This window comes from Poromitra crassiceps (assembly GCF_964638095.1).
Source record: "Poromitra crassiceps genome assembly, chromosome: 4".
NCBI lineage: Eukaryota > Metazoa > Chordata > Actinopteri > Beryciformes > Melamphaidae > Poromitra > Poromitra crassiceps.
This window is the reverse complement of record NC_139626.1, coordinates 8,372,269-8,394,006: the sequence shown is the minus strand read 5'-3', so window position 1 is coordinate 8,394,006 and position 21,738 is coordinate 8,372,269. Positions and strand designations below refer to the sequence as shown.

General features: G+C 41.5%; 2 protein-coding genes and 1 pseudogene across 3 annotated transcripts; all 3 read left to right on the top strand.

The window, feature by feature from the left end:
• Positions 1-108: 108 nt before the first annotated feature.
• LOC310775571 (uncharacterized protein) lies at positions 109-7,054 on the top strand (the record flags this gene model as incomplete). Its single annotated transcript, XM_083635741.1, has 8 exons — positions 109-129; positions 541-609; positions 1,521-1,585; positions 2,244-2,328; positions 2,728-2,850; positions 3,035-3,182; positions 6,740-6,791; positions 7,039-7,054. The coding sequence occupies 8 exons, from the start codon at positions 109-111 to the stop codon at positions 7,052-7,054; spliced, it is 579 nt and encodes a 192-aa protein (XP_083491867.1).
• A 5,668-nt stretch (positions 7,055-12,722) lies between these two features.
• Positions 12,723-13,147, top strand: LOC310775570 (ladderlectin pseudogene; annotated as a pseudogene). Its single transcript has 2 exons — positions 12,723-13,053; positions 13,140-13,147. The product of its transcript is annotated as a ladderlectin pseudogene (transcript).
• A 1,563-nt stretch (positions 13,148-14,710) lies between these two features.
• LOC310774842 (testis-expressed protein 47-like) lies at positions 14,711-20,673 on the top strand (the record flags this gene model as incomplete). The annotated part of the gene is made up of 8 exons (XM_083634983.1): positions 14,711-14,845; positions 16,794-16,866; positions 17,567-17,670; positions 17,778-17,842; positions 18,501-18,585; positions 18,968-19,090; positions 19,275-19,422; positions 20,636-20,673. Exons 1-8 carry the CDS (start codon positions 14,732-14,734, stop codon positions 20,671-20,673), a joined length of 750 nt encoding a protein of 249 aa, XP_083491109.1. The 5' UTR covers positions 14,711-14,731.
• Positions 20,674-21,738: the final 1,065 nt, after the last annotated feature.

Below are 21,738 nucleotides of genomic sequence, written 5' to 3'. Positions count from 1 at the left end.
TGGGTCATGTTCACAAACTGGTTGTGAGATGGCTCGACTACCTAAGAGAAGGGCCAAACAGCTAGCAAGGTATTGCTCAGTCTCTGCTATTATTGGTAGCCGCTCAATATGGAGAAGGCGCTGCGTTTTGTATCCTTAAAGTGGATGCTAACCAATATCTTGTATTACAGTGTAACTGTATTTGTCAATTTGCCACTGCCATCAATCTGTGTGGTGTTCCTTTTTTTGTGCGCATTATTGTGGTTGCCAACTAGGCACTTTTGTAACTAACTGTCTCCCAGCATCTGACTGCATTATTAGTGTTTATGTCCTTTGTACTCTGTATTTATGTGGACATAAATAAATCATATATGTGTGTGCATGCGCGTGTGTGTGTGCGTGCGTGTGTGTGTGTACGTGCACTATCCGTCACAGAACATGGTGGCACAGTCACCTTAACCGACTGCACACGTTTGCATGAATGGAGGTCTGACATTTCTCCATAATCCTGACCCCCCCACTCAGCAGGTCCTCTAATGCCCTTCCTCTGTGTCCCGCCAGAGGCTCCTGTTACAGCGGCTCATAGTGATCGCAGGCCTCCCCCAGCGGCTCGACGACAGGACGGACCTGGCAGGTTAGCCAGCCCAGCAGTTACCTTAGAACAGCATTTGAAGAGCTATTAAGACTGGGAGCCTGGGCATTCCATGGCAGATTTACAAGGCATCGCCATTTCCCGGACGGGACGCCTTCATTCCCATCAGTGGTCAATGCACTCTTTATATCAGTCTGTGGGGTCAACCGGTTAATTGGATCCCTCCTAATACTTCATATAGCCAGGGGAAGATTTGAGATGGAAAGGATGATGGTATCCCCTTTGATATTCCATATTTTACATGTGCAAACCTACTATAGAAAATATCAATTTACTTGACTGCCTTTACCCTTGTTGAAGTTTGAACAAGTTTCCAACAGTTCACAACAACCCCTTTCCCGCATATGCTTTTAGAAAATGCAATCCTGGTTTACTAAAATGTGAAGCGGTTGCAAGAAAAGGCTTTCTCGTTTAGCCGGTCTGAGTGTTTTTATAGCTTTCACACCTCTACATGTGAATGAGTCTGCAGGCTGTGCTTGTAAAAGCTTTTGACGAATGCTGCTACCACAAAAGAGCAGAATAGAAAGCTGGCAATAAAAAGCGCCAGGAAGGGTTGGTATGTGTTGACAAGAGAGCAAGGCTTTCATCTGTGTATAAAGGATCTTCAGTTTTTTTAAAATATTTTCTGCATTTGCCAGGGTCCTACAAACGGATATATTATTGCTTGTTTCTGCACAGCACATTATGAAAAGCTGAACCTTCATTTGCGGAGGAGATACAAATGGGATCATATCACAGGCCTGCTCTTACTTTATCCATCCTGCATGCTTCATGTTATTGAGGTGAGTTTGAACAGCCTACCTATTCATAGGATCCATGCATGACAAATGTTCATGATGTGAGATCTCTCTTTCTTTCATGTTTGCTGTCCGTCTCTCTTCTCTTCTAGTCCTCCAGTGAAGTTCTGCTTTCTGTTCTGAAAGACCTGGAAGACATGCAGCAACGGCCAGACAGGTAAAGCTACGTCCTTGTATGACAGATACATACCATGTAATGTGCTACAATGGGATGTGTCGTGATGTATTGTGCCACCTAATACTATACATTAAAATACATTTTATCCACTGACTGGTGGAAATTCACCTTACTGTACACAGCCAGTGCAGCAGGTTATGTTCAAGTCTGTACTGATATGACAACATCTCATGATGATGTCTACATAAGACTCTTGTTTGAGCTGTTGATGATGCCACGGTCCTTAGCAGTATAATGTCTTGAAAGGAATGCTTTACACTCAAGAAATGGCCTAGACTTTAAGACTAACTAACTAAACTATACTTTAAATTACTCTAGACTCTAGACTTTAAATGACTCTAGTCTAGACTTTAAATGACTCTAGACTCTAGACTTTAAATGACTCTAGACTCTAGACTTTAAATGACTCTAGACTCTAGACTTTAGATGCACAGCAGCTGTTTTAAATGTTTTATTACTGCTGCTTAATGACTAATAATGAATATTTACTCTGATTGCGGCCATGCCACCCGGCTTCTCCCATGATCCAGAGATTCTTGTAAAAGGATTGGGACCCAAACTGAGTTGTGGACCTTTGACCTTTTGAAGTTTTTTGGGGTTTTTTATGCACCATACTCAGTAATTTGACCCCCCTCAGGTCTAGCATCCTGTTGGAAGCTCCCAAGGTTGTGTTCATGGCTCACAGCCCTTCAAGCAGGCTGTTCCAACACTGGAGCTACAAGGTTGGCTTTTTGTCTTTACTTGTGTGGTTGTTGTTTTTAAGTTTCTGTAAAATAAAGCACATATCCTTTCTGTGTGAATTAAATGTTATATACATATATACTATACTATTATTAGATGCACACTATCGGAAAGTCATTGCCAATGTCGATGCGTATGTATGAATTTCTTTCCAGCACTTTGCCTTTCTATCAAGGCAAAGGGCATGTATTTATTAATTTAAAGAAAAGATAATATAGTTTTGCATGAACACTTTTGCATGATTCCATTTGTGTTATTTCATAGTTTTCATTCTAAAATGTGAAAAATAGTAATCGAGAAAATGCTTGTGTCCAAACTTTTGACTGGTAGTGATATAGTGTACAGTATATGAATAATGTTGGTTGATTGTTTGTTTGAAGGTGGTGAGTGTGCAGACCAGGATGCTTGGGGATAGGACTGAGGAAGAGAGCACAGACTCTCTGCTTTGCTCTGTCCTGTCAGCGCTCCACAAGCTGAGCAAACACCCTGAAATATCCAAGAAGGTGCGTTTGCTTTTTATTGGGATCATACTGTAGACTAGGAAAATAATGGTTCTGCGTAATCCAGGTGCCTCTTAGGCTGAAGATAACGCGTAGATAACTCTGTTTACATAACTCTAACTGCCACCATCTCCCTAGATCAGATCTGGTTCTGTTAACAGATGCATCGATTTTCCTTTATTCCCAGACTCTTCCTGGGGCAGTGCTGGATGATGCTCTCTGGCTGATGGTCCCTCAGGAGGCCCTAGTCCAGCTGCTGATGAGAGATGAGCTGCAGAGCCCACAGCACTACCTGCAGACCTACCACTCCCCCCTGAACATCGTCATGGACTCTGGTAAGAGGAACCGCCCAGTGCATTTTGGATTAGGAATAAACAGAGAAAGGATTTCATTGGAGATAGTTAGCGGTTAATAATTCATCTTAACTGAATAGATTAATGATGTCGGTGACGCCTTCATGATAATTGTGTCAATTTCTGTAATTAATCAAATACTCAAAGAAAGAGCTAAAGCTATGTCACATTGTACTGTATCTTGTACATTTTGCTTACAAGGACACGTGTTTGGAAGCAGCTGCCCTACCACAGTTTAGTTTTTTGGCCAAAAGGTCCAAGGTACGGGTCCATCAGCATGTTTCATAATGCAATATGACTTCTGTCACTATTTAACCTGCATGATACTTTTCTCTCTCTCTCTCTGCATGGATTTTATGAATTATAATTCGTTGCATGAAGCATGAGTTTGATCATTGAATGTTAAAGGTTCTAAGGTTAATTTTAACAGTTGTCAAACAAGCATGTTGGTTTGGGTGTCAGTGGGTAGCAGGAAGTAGTGTTTGTCAGATTTATCTCGTAAATCTAATTTGATCCAATGTTTTGTGTTTTTCTACAGAACGTGTTTGGCCTGCACCAAGGCACCTTGGATGGGATTGGGGAGCTTCCTAGGAGAGAGACATCGATCGACTTGGACAGTTTTATACCAACACTTGTGTAATATATTGCTGGTATTTTCTCAGTTCTATTGTATAGTCCACATAGAGCCCTTTTCTGTTTTGTCTAATAAATCCATATGATTCATATATTGACCATTGAGCATCATTGATTCCCCCCCCCCTCTCACAAACAACTCGTAGCAAAAACACAGAGAATCCAAGTAATATAAAAACATTTTTTTTAATAGTTTCAACATTCGGATGAGGATTATTTCTTATCTTACAGTACACACTGTGTTCTACTTGGTGACTGGGAGAGAGCGTTATCCAAGAAAAGGCATTTCCTCTTTACTCCGTACTTTAAAGAGCTTCCAACAGCGTCACCACAGTTTGACACAAAAGGGCCTTTAAGTCTACAAAGATTCCTCACTCATTCCCTCCATTTTTATTTTGGCCCCCATTACTTGGAACGTAAACTATGCAAAAAAAAAAAAAAAAGATGCTTGAAGATGTATTTGCAATGGCTGCATGCACCACAGTGTAATCTACTGTACACATGCTCATACAGGGAAACCAAACCTCTGCACGCCACAGTTTTCCTTGCTTGGCTTTGGTATGAATTTAGAAGATTTGTTTTCATCAAATTTCAGATCGCTAACTAAATAAGGTGCAATATATTTATAAGATATTATTCTTGTCACAACCCGGTCACCTTTCCTCTTTGTAATCAACTTAAAATTTCCAGTTCTTGGCAGTGGGCTATAATTGGAGTTGGTTGTGATTTTCTTACAGATAACAAATGTTACTGTATTTATGTAATGAGGAAGATACGTGGTGAATGTTTATCAGCGTTGAAAATGACTTCAATTCATGAATGATTTTAACAAACCATTATAACCGAATAGATGTGGAGTTGAAGTTTGATTTTTTAAAAAAAAGTGTCAAGGGCAGCACTGAATTATTCTTCAGGTTTGCAAAGCTCTTTGTCTATTCACACATGACCCCCCCCCCCCCCCCCCCCCCCCCCCGGTATCACAACTTATCTTCACTTATCACCAGTACATTCCACCTATTCAGTTAAAAAAGGCCTTCCAATTTTTGCGTTCAAAGGGCATGCTTACAAAAACTATCATATTGGAAACTGCGTCTGGAGTCTCTCACCAAGTGTCTCTGTTAGACAGGATTACTGCTAATAAAGTTGTGTTCGATGAATACAGTATATGTACAAGATCTGAAAAACAACAGAACCTTCTGTACTAGACCGAGAGCGGCACATTATAACACACAAATCCAGATGTGGACAGGACAGACCTTAGCACAACCACATTTTAACAACAGCTTTTAAAAATTGTTTTGTTTTCACAATTGCGTTTTGTTTTTATTGTCAAACTTATAAATAGAGGTGATAGCATTTCATGCTGCATTGATGTCACTCAGCTGGCAGAATCGACTGAAACCAGACAAATCTATAAATTGTAGCAATCATTCAGCTATTTTAATGAAGAGCGTTTGATTCTCTTCTTCTGCCCATGAATAATGTTCTTGCACATTGTCATTTTGAAATTGTGACAATATGCAATTGTTTACTGTAGCCAGAGACACCCCCCCCCCCCAACCCAGAATAGACCCTTCTCATGGGGGCCATTTTGTGTCGGAAAGGCAGGGTAAACACAGGTGCAAGCAAAACACTAATGAGGGTTTCCAACTTCCATGATTGGAATTTGGAAACCCTCATTAGTGTTTTGCTTGCACCTGTTTATTCTGCCTTTTCGACACAAAACGGCCCCCGTGAAAAGGGTCTATTGGGTTACTGCTTTGGAAATGAAGTCTTGGACTATTTTCAATAATGAAGACTACTTAACAGCCAACGCCCAGTCTCGTCATATCACAGTGCATGCCCCCTTTCTATGAGGATGTATAACCCATTCATTGTTAGGCTCGCCCCCTTTCTCTGATGCTGTCTCCTCACCCATTCACAGTTTACCACACATGTGGCAATAACCAATCAGCCCAAGGTATTCATCTCCAGCTGATCTCAATCACCTAATCAGTGTAGTATATCAGGGTCCATGTTTACTCTGTTTGCTATGTGCTGTGTATGTGTCATTCTCAGTTGCTGATCATCATCGCTGAAGCAGTTGTTTTCGCCCCACCTCCTCCCCTGACCACCACCATCGGTCATGACTCCTGATCGAAGAATTCCCTATGGGGGATTTCCTATCCTATTCTTCACTGACGACGCCCTCTCATCATCTCAGGAGAGCGTCATCATATCATGGAGTCATACGCCAAAATATATTTGTTGTATCATTAAAGCTTGTTATACTTTCTATTAGTCTCTCATTATTGAAATGAGGATATGATGACCTCTAATGTGGGGAACTGCTTGTAACAAAATGGCAGTCTTGTTTTTAAACAAAGAGACCGTCACATTGTGATGTCATAGATCTCAGTCAGGTTGGGGGATGAGGAGAGTGGAGACATCTGCTGTTAGTCAACCGAAAACAAAAGACGGAGATGCAGAAGCTTCCACGCAGATTTCTCCTTAAAGCTCCAGGGGTCAAAGACTCTGCAACACAAGCACTATCAGCATTTTTAATTGAGCAGATCTATAAACTAGATTGAACCTTAAGCCTATATCAGTGCGGTTACAGCTACCATATAAACTTTGCTGCTGATAAATGTGAATTCTACTTTGTGTTGTTTTGTGTGAATCTAGCAATATTGTGCTCGGACCAGGATGCGATGATGTCAGAATGTTCATCAATATTTATATTTTGAATTCAACATTTAATATATATATATCTAAATCTCTCTCCTGTCAGTATATACAGTACATATATTTATATTTACAATAGTCCTGTGAATAATAGCGCATTTCAAAGAAAGAGAAGAGCAGCATAGCGACTTTCAGATTTATGTAGTGGATGCACAGATGTTTTCATTACCTGACGCTGCCAGATGGGGGCGCCCCCGGCTGCCAGATAGGGGCGCCCCTGTCTGGCAGCGTCAGGTAATGTTTTCAGGACTCCAAAAGGAAGGTCTTACAAATCTGACAGGTGATGAGCACGCCACAAGGCAAAAAAACAAACTGCTGCTATCGTATACCAAAACCTTAATACTCCAGTTTTGGTGATTTTCATATTTCCCCTCAAAACTGCATGTTCAGAGGGAGCATGAAATCCACTCAAAAGCCATGATGGGGAAAAAAGCACTGTAATCACTCTCAAAATAAATCTGTTTTTCTCAATTCCTGAAAGGTTTTTGAAGCTGTAAGGTTTTGATGCGACGGCAGTGAAATTCTGGTCCCTCGCGTTTGAATGTTGTTGTTTTTTTGGAATTGACCGAGTGTCGTGTCATGGAATCAATCACAACTCCTGGGGGTCCCCACCTTGAGAACCACTGTCTTATGGTATATACCGTACTGGGTAACACTTTACAATAATGTACACAAATACTATAGTAGTTACTAGTAAACTAACCATTAACTAATAGCCAGTTAATGAGTAGCTAATGAAAAATTTGGCATTAGTCAATCACTAGTTAATCATAGTTAATGAGTAGGTAGTCATTAGTTAATGATTAGTATCTAATTTCCTGAGTAGAGTAGTTAATCATTACCTAATGATTACTAAATGTCAGCTCGTGAATAGAGTAGTTAATCATTACTTAATGATTCCAAAATGTCAGTACGTGAATGTATTAGTTAATCATTAGTTACGGTCACATTGTGAGTATAGTAGTTAATCATTAGTTCATGATTAGTTGTTAGTTCCTTAGTAGAGTAATTACTCATTAGTTAATGGTTAGTCAATGGTCAGTTTGGGAGTATATAGTTAATTGTTAGTTATTCATTACTTAATTACTTAATTATTACCTGTCCATTAGTTACTCTTTTTGTGTACCCTATTGTAAAGTGGTGCATCATACTCAGTAGTTTATGAATACTGAATCATTAATTAATTATTACCTGTCCATTAGTTACTCTTTTTGTGTACCCTATTGTAAAGTGGTGCATCATACTCTGTAGTTTATGAATACTGAATCATTACCTGTCCATTTGTTACTCTTTTTGCACCCTAATATAAAGTGGACGATATCCTTATCAAATAAACACTCCCTCCAGGTGAGATTTGAACCCAGAACCCCAAGATTGTTGTTGTAATTGTAAGTGTGGTTCTCTACCATCTGAGCTAACCAGCCTGTTGCTTGTTAGAGCCATACTATCGAATGTAGAGCCAGAGACCAAGTATTATAGTTTAAAGGTATATTCCACCCAAATACTACTTTCTGTCCAAGTACTTACAAGTACTTAGACATAGGTAGTATTTGGCTGAAACATACCTAAGTACTTGGACATGAAGTAGTATTTGGATGGAATATACCTTTAAAACTATAAGTATTTGGAGAGAAGGTAGTATTTGGGTGGAATATATCTTAAAATCTATAAGTACTTGAACAGAAAGTAGTATGTGGATAGGACATAATACTTAGTCTCTGACTCTACAGACCTATAGTATGGCTCTACCAAATAACAGGCTGGTTAGCTCAGATGGTAGAGAACCAGACTTACAATTTAACAATCTTGGGGTTCAGGGTTTGAATCTCACCTGGAGGGAGTGTTTATTTGATAAGGATATCTTTCACTTTATATTAGGGTGCAAAAAGAGTAACAAATGGACAGGTGTACTCATAAACTACAGAGTATGATGCACCACTTTACAATAGGGTACACGAAAAAGAGTAACTAATGGACAGGTAATAATTAAGTAATGATTCAGTATTCATAAACTACTGAGTATGATGCACCACTTTACAATAGGGTACACAAAAAGACTAACTAATAGACAGATAATAATTAAGTAATGATTCAGTATGCATAAACTACTGAGTATGATGCACCACTTTACAATAGGGTACACAAAAAGAGTAACTAATGGACAGGTAATAATTAAGTAATTAAGTAATGAATAACTAACAATTAACTATATACTCCCAAACTGACCATTGACTAACCATTAACTTATGAGTAATTACTCTACTAAGGAACTAACAACTAATCATGAACTAATGATTAACTACTATACTCACAATGTGACCTTAACTAATGATTAACTAATGATTAACTAATACACTCATGCACTGACATTTTGGAATCATTAAGTAGGCTAATGATTAACTACTCTATTCACGAGCTGACATTTAGTAATCATTAGGTAATGATTAACTACTCTACTCAGGAAATTAGATACTAATCATTAACTAATGACTACCTACTCATTAACTATGATTAACTAGTGATTGACTAATGCCAAATTTTTCATTAGCTACTCATTAACTGGCTATTAGTTAATGGTTCGTTTACTAGTAACTACTATAGTATTTGTGTACGTTATTGTAAAGTGTTACCACTGTACTGTATTGTCTGCACTTTGCTATCTTTGAATAAAAAAAGTGAATTAATAATTATTTTTATTCTAGGAGCTTGTCTTTGTGTGTGTGTGTGTGTGTGTGTGTGTGTGTGTGTGCGCGCGTGCTTGCGCGAGTGCATGCTTGTGTGTACTGTGTGTGTGAGGCCGTTCTGTGTAATGTGTAATATTTTGATGGTTGTATTGTCAGTGTATTGGATTAGTGTATGCAGTGGTGTAGTCTACCTTTTTTCAGAGGGTATACTGTGACTCTGTGACTCTGTTAGAAATCAGCGACTCTGACCCCTCTGGGGGGGGGGGGGGGGTTCGGCCGGAAGTGGGCGGAGATTCAACCCATTTTTTGTTGTTCCTCCCCAAATTTACAGAATAGCTTCAGCTATCAGCTTCATCTTGCTTCTTCGGTCGCTATTCTCTCTCCTGAAAATTTGTTTGCCGACGGGGAGAAAGCCCCACGTGATAGCCACCCGTCAATCTCTCTCTCTGCTCAACGCTGTAACCATGCTGTAACACCATTTTATTTTGAAATTCAGTTGACTTTGCCATTTCCCACGGATATTGTCGCGTTTTTCTTTCCTGGCTTGACAGAAGAAGTCTGCCTTCACGCGCCTAGTCTGCTTGAAAATAGAACTCGCGTAAAAATCGGCGCAGCTCAGGCGAGGCGTGGGTACACGGAAGGTTCATCATTGAGGCGCCCTGTGTACACAGCCTCATTCACTAAAAAGGACGCCTATTTAAAAGCGTGGGTAAAGGCAAGGCTTGGGTGCTGTGCTGTGTGTGAACGTAGGGTAACACACAGGGTGAATTTTATGAATGGAAATTGAAAACTATACGTATCATCATAGCGCATTTCCCAGTGCGCATACGCAGAGTCATTTCGCAGTGTGCGTATACCTGCGTAGCACGTAGACAACACCACTGAGTGTATGTTCATTGTAAGCTATTAGTTTCTAGTGGTCATCCTGACTACTCTGTAATATTTTATGTCGTTGTACTGTCACAATGTAAAGTTTTGAATGGACCCCAAAAACTGTCGTGTCAATATTGATTAAAATGAAGGACACTGAAATTAATGTCGACTGTACACACAAACTTGTATACTAGTCTCTTTATTATGGAGGCCAAATGCATTTCAACAGAGCAATAGGTTGAAAGTCAGCTGGTTGACTCAAGACACAGCTGTTCCAGCTAACGAGATACACAAACAAAAGAGTATGTAGAATCACAGGAAACGTCATTCCATCTCTTTTGTGCACCCCAATTTGTATGGACACAATGCTCAGATCCGAGGTTGTTTGGCTCGCCTCTGTTCCACTGGAGAAAGTCCACGCTTGACCCATCAGACCACATCCACGCTCCTTCCTTGTGGGCGTCAGTGAGTCCGATCCAGGTGGGCCCGTTTTTAAGATCAAAGTTCTGGATCAGCTCATGGACAACGTTGCTTTGTTCCTGACTGTGGATAGAAACCAGGTTGGCCCCTTCAGACACGCAGTAGAGTTCTGCATCAGCCCAGGTCTTACTTGAGGCAATGTATTTGTAACAGCGGCCATTGATGCTGTTCCAGAACATGGGACAGTTGCCGCGCTTGAGCTTCCCTTCAGCTGAGGGAGACACGGTGGCATTGAGCTTCCCTTCAGCTGAGGGAGACACGGTGGCACCCGGAGGCACGGTGGCACCCAGAGCCAGACCGAGACAGCACAGGAGCAGCATGCTGGTCTGAACGTTTCTCTCTGGAGTCATTGGAGCAGGATGGGGTGCTGGTTTGTTGGAGCTGGTCTGAGTGTTTCTCTCTGGAGTCACTGGAGCAGGACGGGCTGGTGATGGAAGTAAGACTTTATTTATATAGCACTTTTCAAATCCATGGATCACAAAGTGCTTTACATACAGGAAATAAAAACAGATTTATAGCAGGTTCGTTCAAAATTTAGCCAACAAGTAGGCCTACACAAAAAGCAGGCTAGAAAAACGTCAACCGGCACAAACTGCAACAGGTAGCCTACATAACACAATAGCATGTGAAGGAACAGCACATAAAACAACAAAAATTAAAACCAATCAGGCAACACAAATAAAAATAAAAGAAGCGAGTGGGATAAAATTAATAAAAGGCTTGTTTAAATAAATAGGTTTTAAGAAGCGATTTAAAAGTGGACACTGAGTCTGCCAATCTCATACCTAGGGGGATGCGATTCCACAGTGTTGGCGATGTGTTTGTTGGAGCTGGTCTGCACCTTTGGGTGGGAGTGGGACTGGAATCCTTGCAGAGAGGGGTGATCAGGCTGCTCTCCTTTTATGGAGTTAGTGTGCTAACTGAAGTTCAGGAACACAAAGACCACGCCATGTAATTATCTGCGCCGCACTAAGCTATTTCACCTGCGCTCCAATCACTTCACTGATGAATACACCTGTGTTCTATCAACTCAATCACTCGTAGCATAATTACCATATTCTCTCCCCCCCCCCCTTCGCCTCAGTCGTCACGACTGCTTGTTCAAGACGCACTCGTTCGTTCCGACCCACTTCAACTCAAGCAACAGTTCATTAAAATAGTTAGAGAAGAAAAGAAAAGTCAGTTTGCACGCTCCGTTGTACGTCCCTCGCCTGGGCGTCAAATCTTCGCCATCCAGCTCCAGCGCACTCCGAACAAATCTATACTAATTAAATGTTCTAATTTTTACATATTATAATTACAATTGCACGCTATGAGAGTTGATGTACAATTTCAAAGTAAAAGCCTACTTTTTTTTCTTTTCACTGTTTTCTGAACATTCAAATGGATAGTTCAAGGAAACTGCCTGTTATTACAAAATAATTATACTTCAGACTGATAGTACTCCACCCCGGGGGGTCACGAAGAAAATTTCATAACAATCTGATGTAGCATTTCACAATAAAAGCCTTCTAAATATTGATTTTTCACTGCATTACATGTACATTTGGAGGAATATTGATAGAAAACTACCAGTTATTATTGAACCATTCCACTTCAGACTCATAGTACTCCACCCCGGGGGGTCACCAAGAAAATTTCATAACAATCTGATGTAATCTGACGCAAGTCCTCTGGAATACTCTCTGCCTGCTTCTCACTGAGACACACACGCACACACACACACACACACACACACACACACACACACACACACACACACACACACACACACACACACACACACACACACACACACACACACACACACACACACACTATGAGCCTGATTCAAGCCTTTTATTGAAATTGGATTTTGGCCAGGCAGCGTTGTCCATAAAATAATATGTAGGCTACAATATGGAAATTAGACTACTCTAGTACCATTCTTTATTTTTTACAATTTTCCACAATAATAGTAAATACATCAAAACTATTCATTAGTACAATTGAATTATGCAGTGACCAAAAAGACAAATGATCCATGAGGATTTATTGTGCCATTTCCCATACAGCCAGCAGGGGGAGGCAGTCCAGGGTGAATGATCTTAACTGGACTGATGCAGATTCCACTCACTTGTCTGCCCCGATGATGATGCAGCTCAAGTGCTGCTCCTGTCCCTGGTTCGGCTGGTTCGGCTTCAATGGCCGCTGTTACAAATACGTGGCCTCAGGTAAGACCTGGGCTGATGCAGAAGTCTACTGCGTGGATCGAGGGGCCAACCTGGTTTCTATCCACAGTGAGGAACAAAGCAACTTTGTCCATTCTCTGATCCAGAACTTTGATCTTAACAAGCGGCCCACCTGGATCGGATTCACTGACGCCCAGCAGGAAGGAAAGTGGATGTGGTCTGATGGGTCAGAGGTGGACTTTGTCCAGTGGAACAGAGGCGAGCCAAACAACGCAGGACCTGAGCATTGTGTCCATACAAATTGGGGTGCAGAAAAGAGATGGAATGACAAGTCCTGTCATATTAAGTACTCTTTTGTTTGTGTATCTCACTAGGCTGTTAGCTGTAACAGCTGTGTCTTGAGTCAACCAGCTGACTTTCAACCTATTGCTCTGTTGAAATGCATTTGGCCTCCATAATAAAGAGACCAGTAGGCTATACAAGTTTGTGTGTACAGTCGACATTAATTTCAGTGTCCTTCATTTTAATCAATATTGACAGTTTTTGGGGTCCATTCAAAACTTTACATTGTGACAGTACAACGACATAAAATATTACAGAGTAGTCAGGATGACAAACTAATAGCTTACAATGAACATACACTCAGTGGTGTTGTCTACGTGCTACGCAGGTATACGCAGTATACACACTGCGAAATGACTCTGCGTATGCGCACTGGGAAATGCGCTATGATACGTATCGTTTTCAATTTCCATTCATAAAATTCACCCTGTGTGTTACCCTACGTTCACACACAGCACAGCACCCAAGCCTTGCCTTTACCCACGCTTTTAAATAGGCGTCCTTTTTAGTGAATGAGGCTGTGTACACAGGGCGCCTCAATGATGAACCTTCCGTGTACCCACGCCTCGCCTGAGCTGCGCCGATTTTTACGTGAGTTCTATTTTCAAGCCGACTAGGCGCGTGAAGGCAGACTTTTTCTGTCAAGCCAGGAAAGAAAAACGTGACAATATCCGTGGGAAATGGCAAAGTCAACTGAATTTCAAAATAAAATGGTGTTACAGCATGGTTACAGCGTTGAGCAGAGAGAGATTGACGGGTGGCTATCACGTGGGGCTTTCTCCCCGTCGGCACAAATTTTCAGGAGAGAGAATAGCGACCGAAGAAGCAAGATGAGGCTGATAGCTGAAGCTATTCTGTAACTTTGGGGAGGAACAACAAAAAATGGGTTGAATCTCCGCCCACTTCCGGCCGAACCCCCCCCCCCCCCCCCCCCCCCCCCCCCCCCAGAGGGGTCAGAGTCGCTGATTTCTAACCCCACATAGGATAAGCTATAACCACGCCCTGTGGCGCTGGGATTGGCCAGGAGCATTGAAGCTTGGGACTAAAGCACCTGGGGTTTTTCATATTTTAAAATAAAGATGTTTAAAAAACTATTGCTTGTTATTTCAGTGCTGTACCTTTTCTCTGGGTAAGAATTGAGCTTGAAATTAATGATATGATACATTATATTATATGAGCTATGAACGTGAACACCGTTTATATTATTGCATGTTTTTGTAGATTGTGTACATTGTGTAGATTACAATTATTATACTTATTATTATTATTATTACTATGCTAAGGAAGGTAGGTGACCATAATTCATTTCAATGTCCGCTCTCAGTGTCCGCTCTCGAAATCGCTGTCCGTTCTCAAGAGCTATTCAGTTGGTTCATGAAATCGCTGGGCTGCGTGCCCTCCAGTGTTGCTCCTGGCCAATCCCGGCGCCACAGGGCGTGGTTATTGCTTATCCTATGTGGGGTTAGAAATCACGCCTCGTCACATGTTACGTCATGTTACGTCAAACGCGTCACTCGCTGAACTTGTTGCCTGGTAACCCCGCTTGTAACCCCGAAGACAGCGGCGCGCAACGCCACAACACCCCATGATCCTGTCAATCATGGCTTCCTCCTCAACGCAGAAAATGAATAACGGTCCTTCAAAATCTAGGAAAAAGAAAGAGGCAGAAAAGAAAGAGACAGAGTCTCAAAGCAGAATGTCACTGTTCGATGACGTGTCTTACGGGAAAACGAGAGAGGTTTGTGTCGGCACTTTTTATTCTGTGCTTGCTAAACTTTGAATAGTTCTGTCCCACAGATGGGAACATAACGGCCCAAGAAGCTTTTCCACAACAACAGTCATAGGCTACTTGTTGATGGTATATCCTACGCTTATTTTTTATAAAAACATCATGACATGGGACGCAATAACAAACTGTAGCCTATATCATATTGATGGAAGCCTTTGCCTTTAGCATGGGCATTCCCAATAAGTGTGTTGGTATGTCACACCAGGGTTTTTACACTCTGCTTTCATATTTAAATTAGAGCTGCTTGTGAGAGGAGAATGTGATCAGTTGTCAATCATAAATTGTCATAGATAATTGTGAGTAAACAAATAAAATACTACAGGAGTGCAGGCTTCTCTAGCCTACAGCCTGAGGAGGGGACAACAAAAGGTCAGATTGAGTCTCTTACATTAGATCCATTAAATCTTGTCTTTTTTTCTTTTCTTTTTTACCTGTGGGCCGACCATGACCAAATAGTCCCACAAACCATTTTGGGCCCTGGACAGAAACCAGGGAACAGTTTAAAGACCCTTGGCCCTGCCCACACTATACAGCACTCCTGACCTCGGCTGCCATGGGTCTTGCAGTGTATCTTGGGCATCAGTAATTGCACCAGAGAGCAGTAGGCTTGGTTTTATAGCATCAGGGAGAACAATGGTAGGTTTCTAGGATATGGGCTTTTATGAAAGATGTAAACACTGAGGGAAGGCGGCCCGCTGTTGCTACTCTTGGCTCACTCACTCACTCAGCGCTGGAGTGCGATAGATCGAGAGAAAGACAGACAGACAGAAAGAGAGAGAGAGAGATGGAGCAATCCAGCTTGCAGAATTTGAAAGTAGAGGAAGAGAAAGAGGAGGAAACTGGGACTAGTTTATTTCACCAGCTTATGGCACAGGAGAAGCTTGTGCATCTGCAAGAAGATACGGTGTGTATGATATTTCAGATTAGTGGAAAGCAAATTCAAAATTGGGTTTATCTCAGAATGCATTTTTGTTTGTTTGTTTGTTTGTTTGTTTGCTCCTGTGTATTTTTTGTATTCTGAGATCTGATCTGACATCTGTTTCACGACACATAATGGTGTTTTGCTGACTGGTTCTGATATTTGACAATGACAACTCATATGATATTGAAAAGTAAGATAATAATTTGAATGCCCCTGTGACTATGACTCTCCCTGTGTGTGTGTGTGTGTGTGTGTGTGTGTGTGTGTGTGTGTGTGTGTGTGTGTGTGTGTGTGTGTGTGTGTGTGTGTGTGTGTGTGTGTGTGTGTGTGTGTGTGTGTGTGTGTGTGTGTGTGTGTGTGTGTGTGTGAAGCAGACCATTTCACAGCTGGGCTAGTTGTAAACTTTTAGTTTTCATATTTGGTAGCCTGGGTCATGTTCACAAACTGGTTGTGAGAGGCCTCCAGATGGCTGGACTACCTAAGAGAAGGGCCAAACAGCTAGCAAGGTATTGCTCAGTCTCTGCTATTATTGGTAGCCGCTCAATATGGAGAAGGCGCTGCGTTTTGTATCCTTAAAGTGGATACTAACCAATATCTTGTATTACAGTGTAACTGTATTTGTCAATTTGCCACTGCCATCAATCTGTGTGGTGTTCCTTTTTTTGTGCGCATTATTGTGGTTGCCAACTAGGCACTTTTGTAACTAACTGTCTCCCAGCATCTGACTGCATTATTAGTGTTTATGTCCTTTGTACTCTGTATTTATGTGGACATAAATAAATCATATATGTGTGTGCATGCGCGTGTGTGTGTGCGTGCGTGTGTGTGTACGTGCACTATCCGTCACAGAACATGGTGGCACAGTCACCTTAACCGACTGCACACGTTTGCATGAATGGAGGTCTGACATTTCTCCATAATCCTGACCCCCCCACTCAGCAGGTCCTCTAATGCCCTTCCTCTGTGTCCCGCCAGAGGCTCCTGTTACAGCGGCTCATAGTGATCGCAGGCCTCCCCCAGCGGCTCGACGAGAGGACAGACCTGGCAGGTTAGCCAGCCCAGCAGTTACCTTAGAACAGCATTTGAAGAGCTATTAAGACTGGGAGCCTGGGCATTCCATGGCAGATTTACAAGGCATCGCCATTTCCCAGACGGGACGCCTTCATTCCCATCAGTGGTCAATGCACTCTTTATATCAGTCTGTGGGGTCAACCGGTTAATTGGATCCCTCCTAATACTTCATATAGCCAGGGGAAGATTTGAGATGGAAAGGATGATGGTATCCCCTTTGATATTCCATATTTACATGTGCAAACCTACTATAGAAAATATCAATTTACTTGACTGCCTTTACCCTTGTTGAAGTTTGAACAAGTTTCCAACAGTTCACAACAACCCCTTTCCCGCATATGCTTTTAGAAAATGCAATCCTGGTTTACTAAAATGTGAAGCGGTTGCAAGAAAAGGCTTTCTCGTTTAGCCGGTCTGAGTGTTTTTATAGCTTTCACACCTCTACATGTGAATGAGTCTGCAGGCTGTGCTTGTAAAAGCTTTTGACGAATGCTGCTACCACAAAAGAGCAGAATAGAAAGCTGGCAATAAAAAGCGCCAGGAAGGGTTGGTATGTGTTGACAAGAGAGCAAGGCTTTCATCTACAGTATGTATAAAGGATCTTCAGTTTTTTTTTTATATTTTCTGCATTTGCCAGGGTCCTACAAACGGATATATTATTGCTTGTTTCTGCACAGCACATTATGAAAAGCTGAACCTTCATTTGCGGAGGAGATACAAATGGGATCATATCACAGGCCTGCTCTTACTTTATCCATCCTGCATGCTTCATGTTATTGAGGTGAGTTTGAACAGCCTACCTATTCATAGGATCCATGCATGACAAATGTTCATGATGTGAGATCTCTCTTTCTTTCATGTTTGCTGTCCGTCTCTCTTCTCTTCTAGTCCTCCAGTGAAGTTCTGCTTTCTGTTCTGAAAGACCTGGAAGACATGCAGCAACGGCCAGACAGGTAAAGCTACTTCCTTGTATGACAGATACATACCATGTAATGTGCTACAATGGGATGTGTCGTGATGTATTGTGCCACCTAATACTATACATTAAAATACATTTTATCCACTGACTGGTGGAAATTCACCTTACTGTACACAGCCAGTGCAGCAGGTTATGTTCAAGTCTGTACTGATATGACAACATCTCATGATGATGTCTACATAAGACTCTTGTTTGAGCTGTTGATGATGCCACGGTCCTTAGCAGTATAATGTCTTGAAAGGAATGCTTTACACTCAAGAAATGGCCTAGACTTTAAGACTAACTAACTAAACTATACTTTAAATTACTCTAGACTCTAGACTTTAAATTACTCTAGACTCTAGACTTTAAATGACTCTAGTCTAGACTTTAAATGACTCTAGACTCTAGACTTTAAATGACTCTAGACTCTAGACTTTAGATGCACAGCAGCTGTTTTAAATGTTTTATTACCGCTGCTTAATGACTAATAATGAATATTTACTCTGATTGCGGCCATGCCACCCGGCTTCTCCCATGATCCAGAGGTTCTTGTAAAAGGATTGGGACCCAAACTGAGTTGTGGACCTTTGACCTTTTGAAGTTTTTTGGGGGGTTTTATGCACCATACTCAGTAATTTGACCCCCCTCAGGTCTAGCATCCTGTTGGAAGCTCCCAAGGTTGTGTTCATGGCTCACAGCCCTTCAAGCAGGCTGTTCCAACACTGGAGCTACAAGGTTGGCTTTTTGTCTTTACTTGTGTGGTTGTTGTTTTTAAGTTTCTGTAAAATAAAGCACATATCTTTTCTGTGTGAATTAAATGTTATATACATATATACTATACTATTATTAGATGCACACTATCGGAAAGTCATTGCCAATGTTGATGCGTATGTATGAATTTCTTTCCAGCACTTTGCCTTTCTATCAAGGCAAAGGGCATGTATTTATTAATTTAAAGAAAAGATAATATACTTTTGCGTGAACACTTTTGCATGATTCCATTTGTGTTATTTCATAGTTTTCATTATAAAATGTGAAAAATAACTGTCCAAACTTTTGACTGGTAGTGATATAGTGTACAGTATATGAATAATGTTGGTTGATTGTTTGTTTGAAGGTGGTGAGTGTGCAGACCAGGATGCTTGGGGATAGGACTGAGGAAGAGAGCACAGACTCTCTGCTTTGCTCTGTCCTGTCAGCGCTCCACAAGCTGAGCAAACACCCTGAAATATCCAAGAAGGTGCGTTTGCTTTTTATTGGGATCATACTGTAGACTAGGAAAATAATGGTTCTGCGTAATCCAGGTGCCTCTTAGGCTGAAGATAACGCGTAGATAACTCTGTTTACATAACTCTAACTGCCACCATCTCCCTAGATCAGATCTGGTTCTGTTAACAGATGAATCGATTTTCCTTTATTCCCAGACTCTTCCTGGGGCAGTGCTGGATGATGCTCTCTGGCTGATGGTCCCTCAGGAGGCCCTAGTCCAGCTGCTGATGAGAGATGAGCTGCAGAGCCCACAGCACTACCTGCAGACCTACCACTCCCCCCTGAACATCGTCATGGACTCTGGTAAGAGGAACCGCCCAGTGCATTTTGGATTAGGAATAAACAGAGAAAGGATTTCATTGGAGATAGTTAGCGCATGCGCGTAGCCACGGGTGCGCTAGGGTGTGCAAATGCCACCCAGACAGGCCACTGGCGCACCCAAAAAAATGGGGTAAAAAAAGTGTTTTGTTTTGTCTGCAAAACACATGTCAACGCTGTCATGCACTGTGTCCAACTGTCCGCCTGCAAGTAAATCCATAGAGAAAATAAGTAGCAAAGAGCGTTCCCATCTGCAACGAAAATCACTTCCTTGTTTGCCTGAGACGCATGTGTACCCATGCGTCTCAGGCAAACAAGGAAGTGATTTTCGTTGCAGAGAGGTAACCCTCTTGGAACCACTCTTGCTGGTTCCTCTCGCTATGGATTTACTTTGAAAATGACAGTTTCGCGTACTTTGGATTATTATTTGATGATCGCATGGTGAGTACACAAGTCACAACATGTATGTGATTGTTTCTAGCGCTGTTGTGTGTGCTTTTGGGGGAATGAACGGCGGTAGCATATTAGAGACTGCCACACTACTGTACTATCTAACTAGCGTTAACAGTACTAGCAGCCCCCATGTATCACTGTGAAACGCACTTTCTAATGCACGCCACGCACAGTGAAGATGTTGGCGGCGTGTCCCTTCGCATTTAACGTTAGCCAGGAGACTTTTCAGTCATGCATCTGCATGCGTCTCAGATTTCTAATAATATACGGGTCCACACGAACATGCCAACCAAATTTGCGTTCTTTCCCGACTAGAACACTCATTGGAAAAAGTAGGTGAGACTTTTTTGAGATACTAAACAAAGTGGTTTTACATGTTGCCAAAAAATACAATTTAATTGACTGCTTCTACCTGCTAATAATGAGTGCGAAAAGGAGCAAACAACACACAAATATTCCTCTAAATCTGGTTTGAAAAGACCCAATTTTTTTTTGGCGGCGGCCTCGCGGCCGCCACCAAATGGTCCGCCCCCTGGCACACCCTGGCTTTCTGTGGCACACCCAATGAGCCGAGTCTGGCTACGCTATTGAGTTAGCGGTTAATAATTCATCTTAACTGAATAGATTAATGATGTTGGTGACGCCTTCATGATAATTGTGTCCATTTCTGTAATTAATCAGATACTCAAAGAAAGGGCTAAAGCTATGTCACATTGTACTGTATCTTGTACATTTTGCTTACAAGGACACGTGTTTGGAAGCAGCTGCCCTACCACAGTTTAGTTTTTTGGCCAAAAGGTCCAAGGTACGGGTCCATCAGCATGTTTCATAATGCAATATGACTTCTGTCACTATTTAACCTGCATGATACTTTTCTCTCTCTCTCTCTGCATGGATTTTATGAATTATAATTCGTTGCATGAAGCATGAGTTTGATCATTGAATGTTAAAGGTTCAAAGGTTAATTTTAACAGTTGTCAAACAAGCATGTTGGTTTGGGTGTCAGTGGGTAGCAGGAAGTAGTGTTTGTCAGATTTATCTCGTAAATCTAATTTGATCCAATGTTTTGTGTTTTTCTACAGAACGTGTTTGGCCTGCACCAAGGCACCTTGGATGGGAGTGGGGAGCTTCCTAGGAGAGAGACATCGATCGACTTGGACAGTTTTATACCAACACTTGTGTAATATATTGCTGGTATTTTCTCAGTTCTATTGTATAGTCCACATAGAGCCCTTTTCTGTTTTGTCTAATAAATCCATATGATTCATATATTGACCATTGAGCATCATTGACCCCCCCCCCCCCCCCCTCTCACAAACAACTCGTAGCAAAAACACAGAGAATCCAAGTAATATAAAAACATTTTTTTAATAGTTTCAACATTCGGATGAGGATTATTTCTTATCTTACAGTACACACTGTGTTCTACTTGGTGACTGGGAGAGAGCGTTATCCAAGAAAAGGCATTTCCTCTTTACTCCGTACTTTAAAGAGCTTCCAACAGCGTCACCACAGTTTGACACAAAAGGGCCTTTAAGTCTACAAAGATTCCTCACTCATTCCCTCCATTTTTATTTTGGCCCCCATTACTTGGAACGTAAACTATGCAAAAAAAAAAAAAAAGATGCTTGAAGATGTATTTGCAATGGCTGCATGCACCACAGTGTAATCTACTGTACACATGCTCATACAGGGAAACCAAACCTCTGCACGCCACAGTTTTCCTTGCTTGGCTTTGGTATGAATTTAGAAGATTTGTTTTCATCAAATTTCAGATCGCTAACTAAATAAGGTGCAATATATTTATAAGATATTATTCTTGTCACAACCCGGTCACCTTTCCTCTTT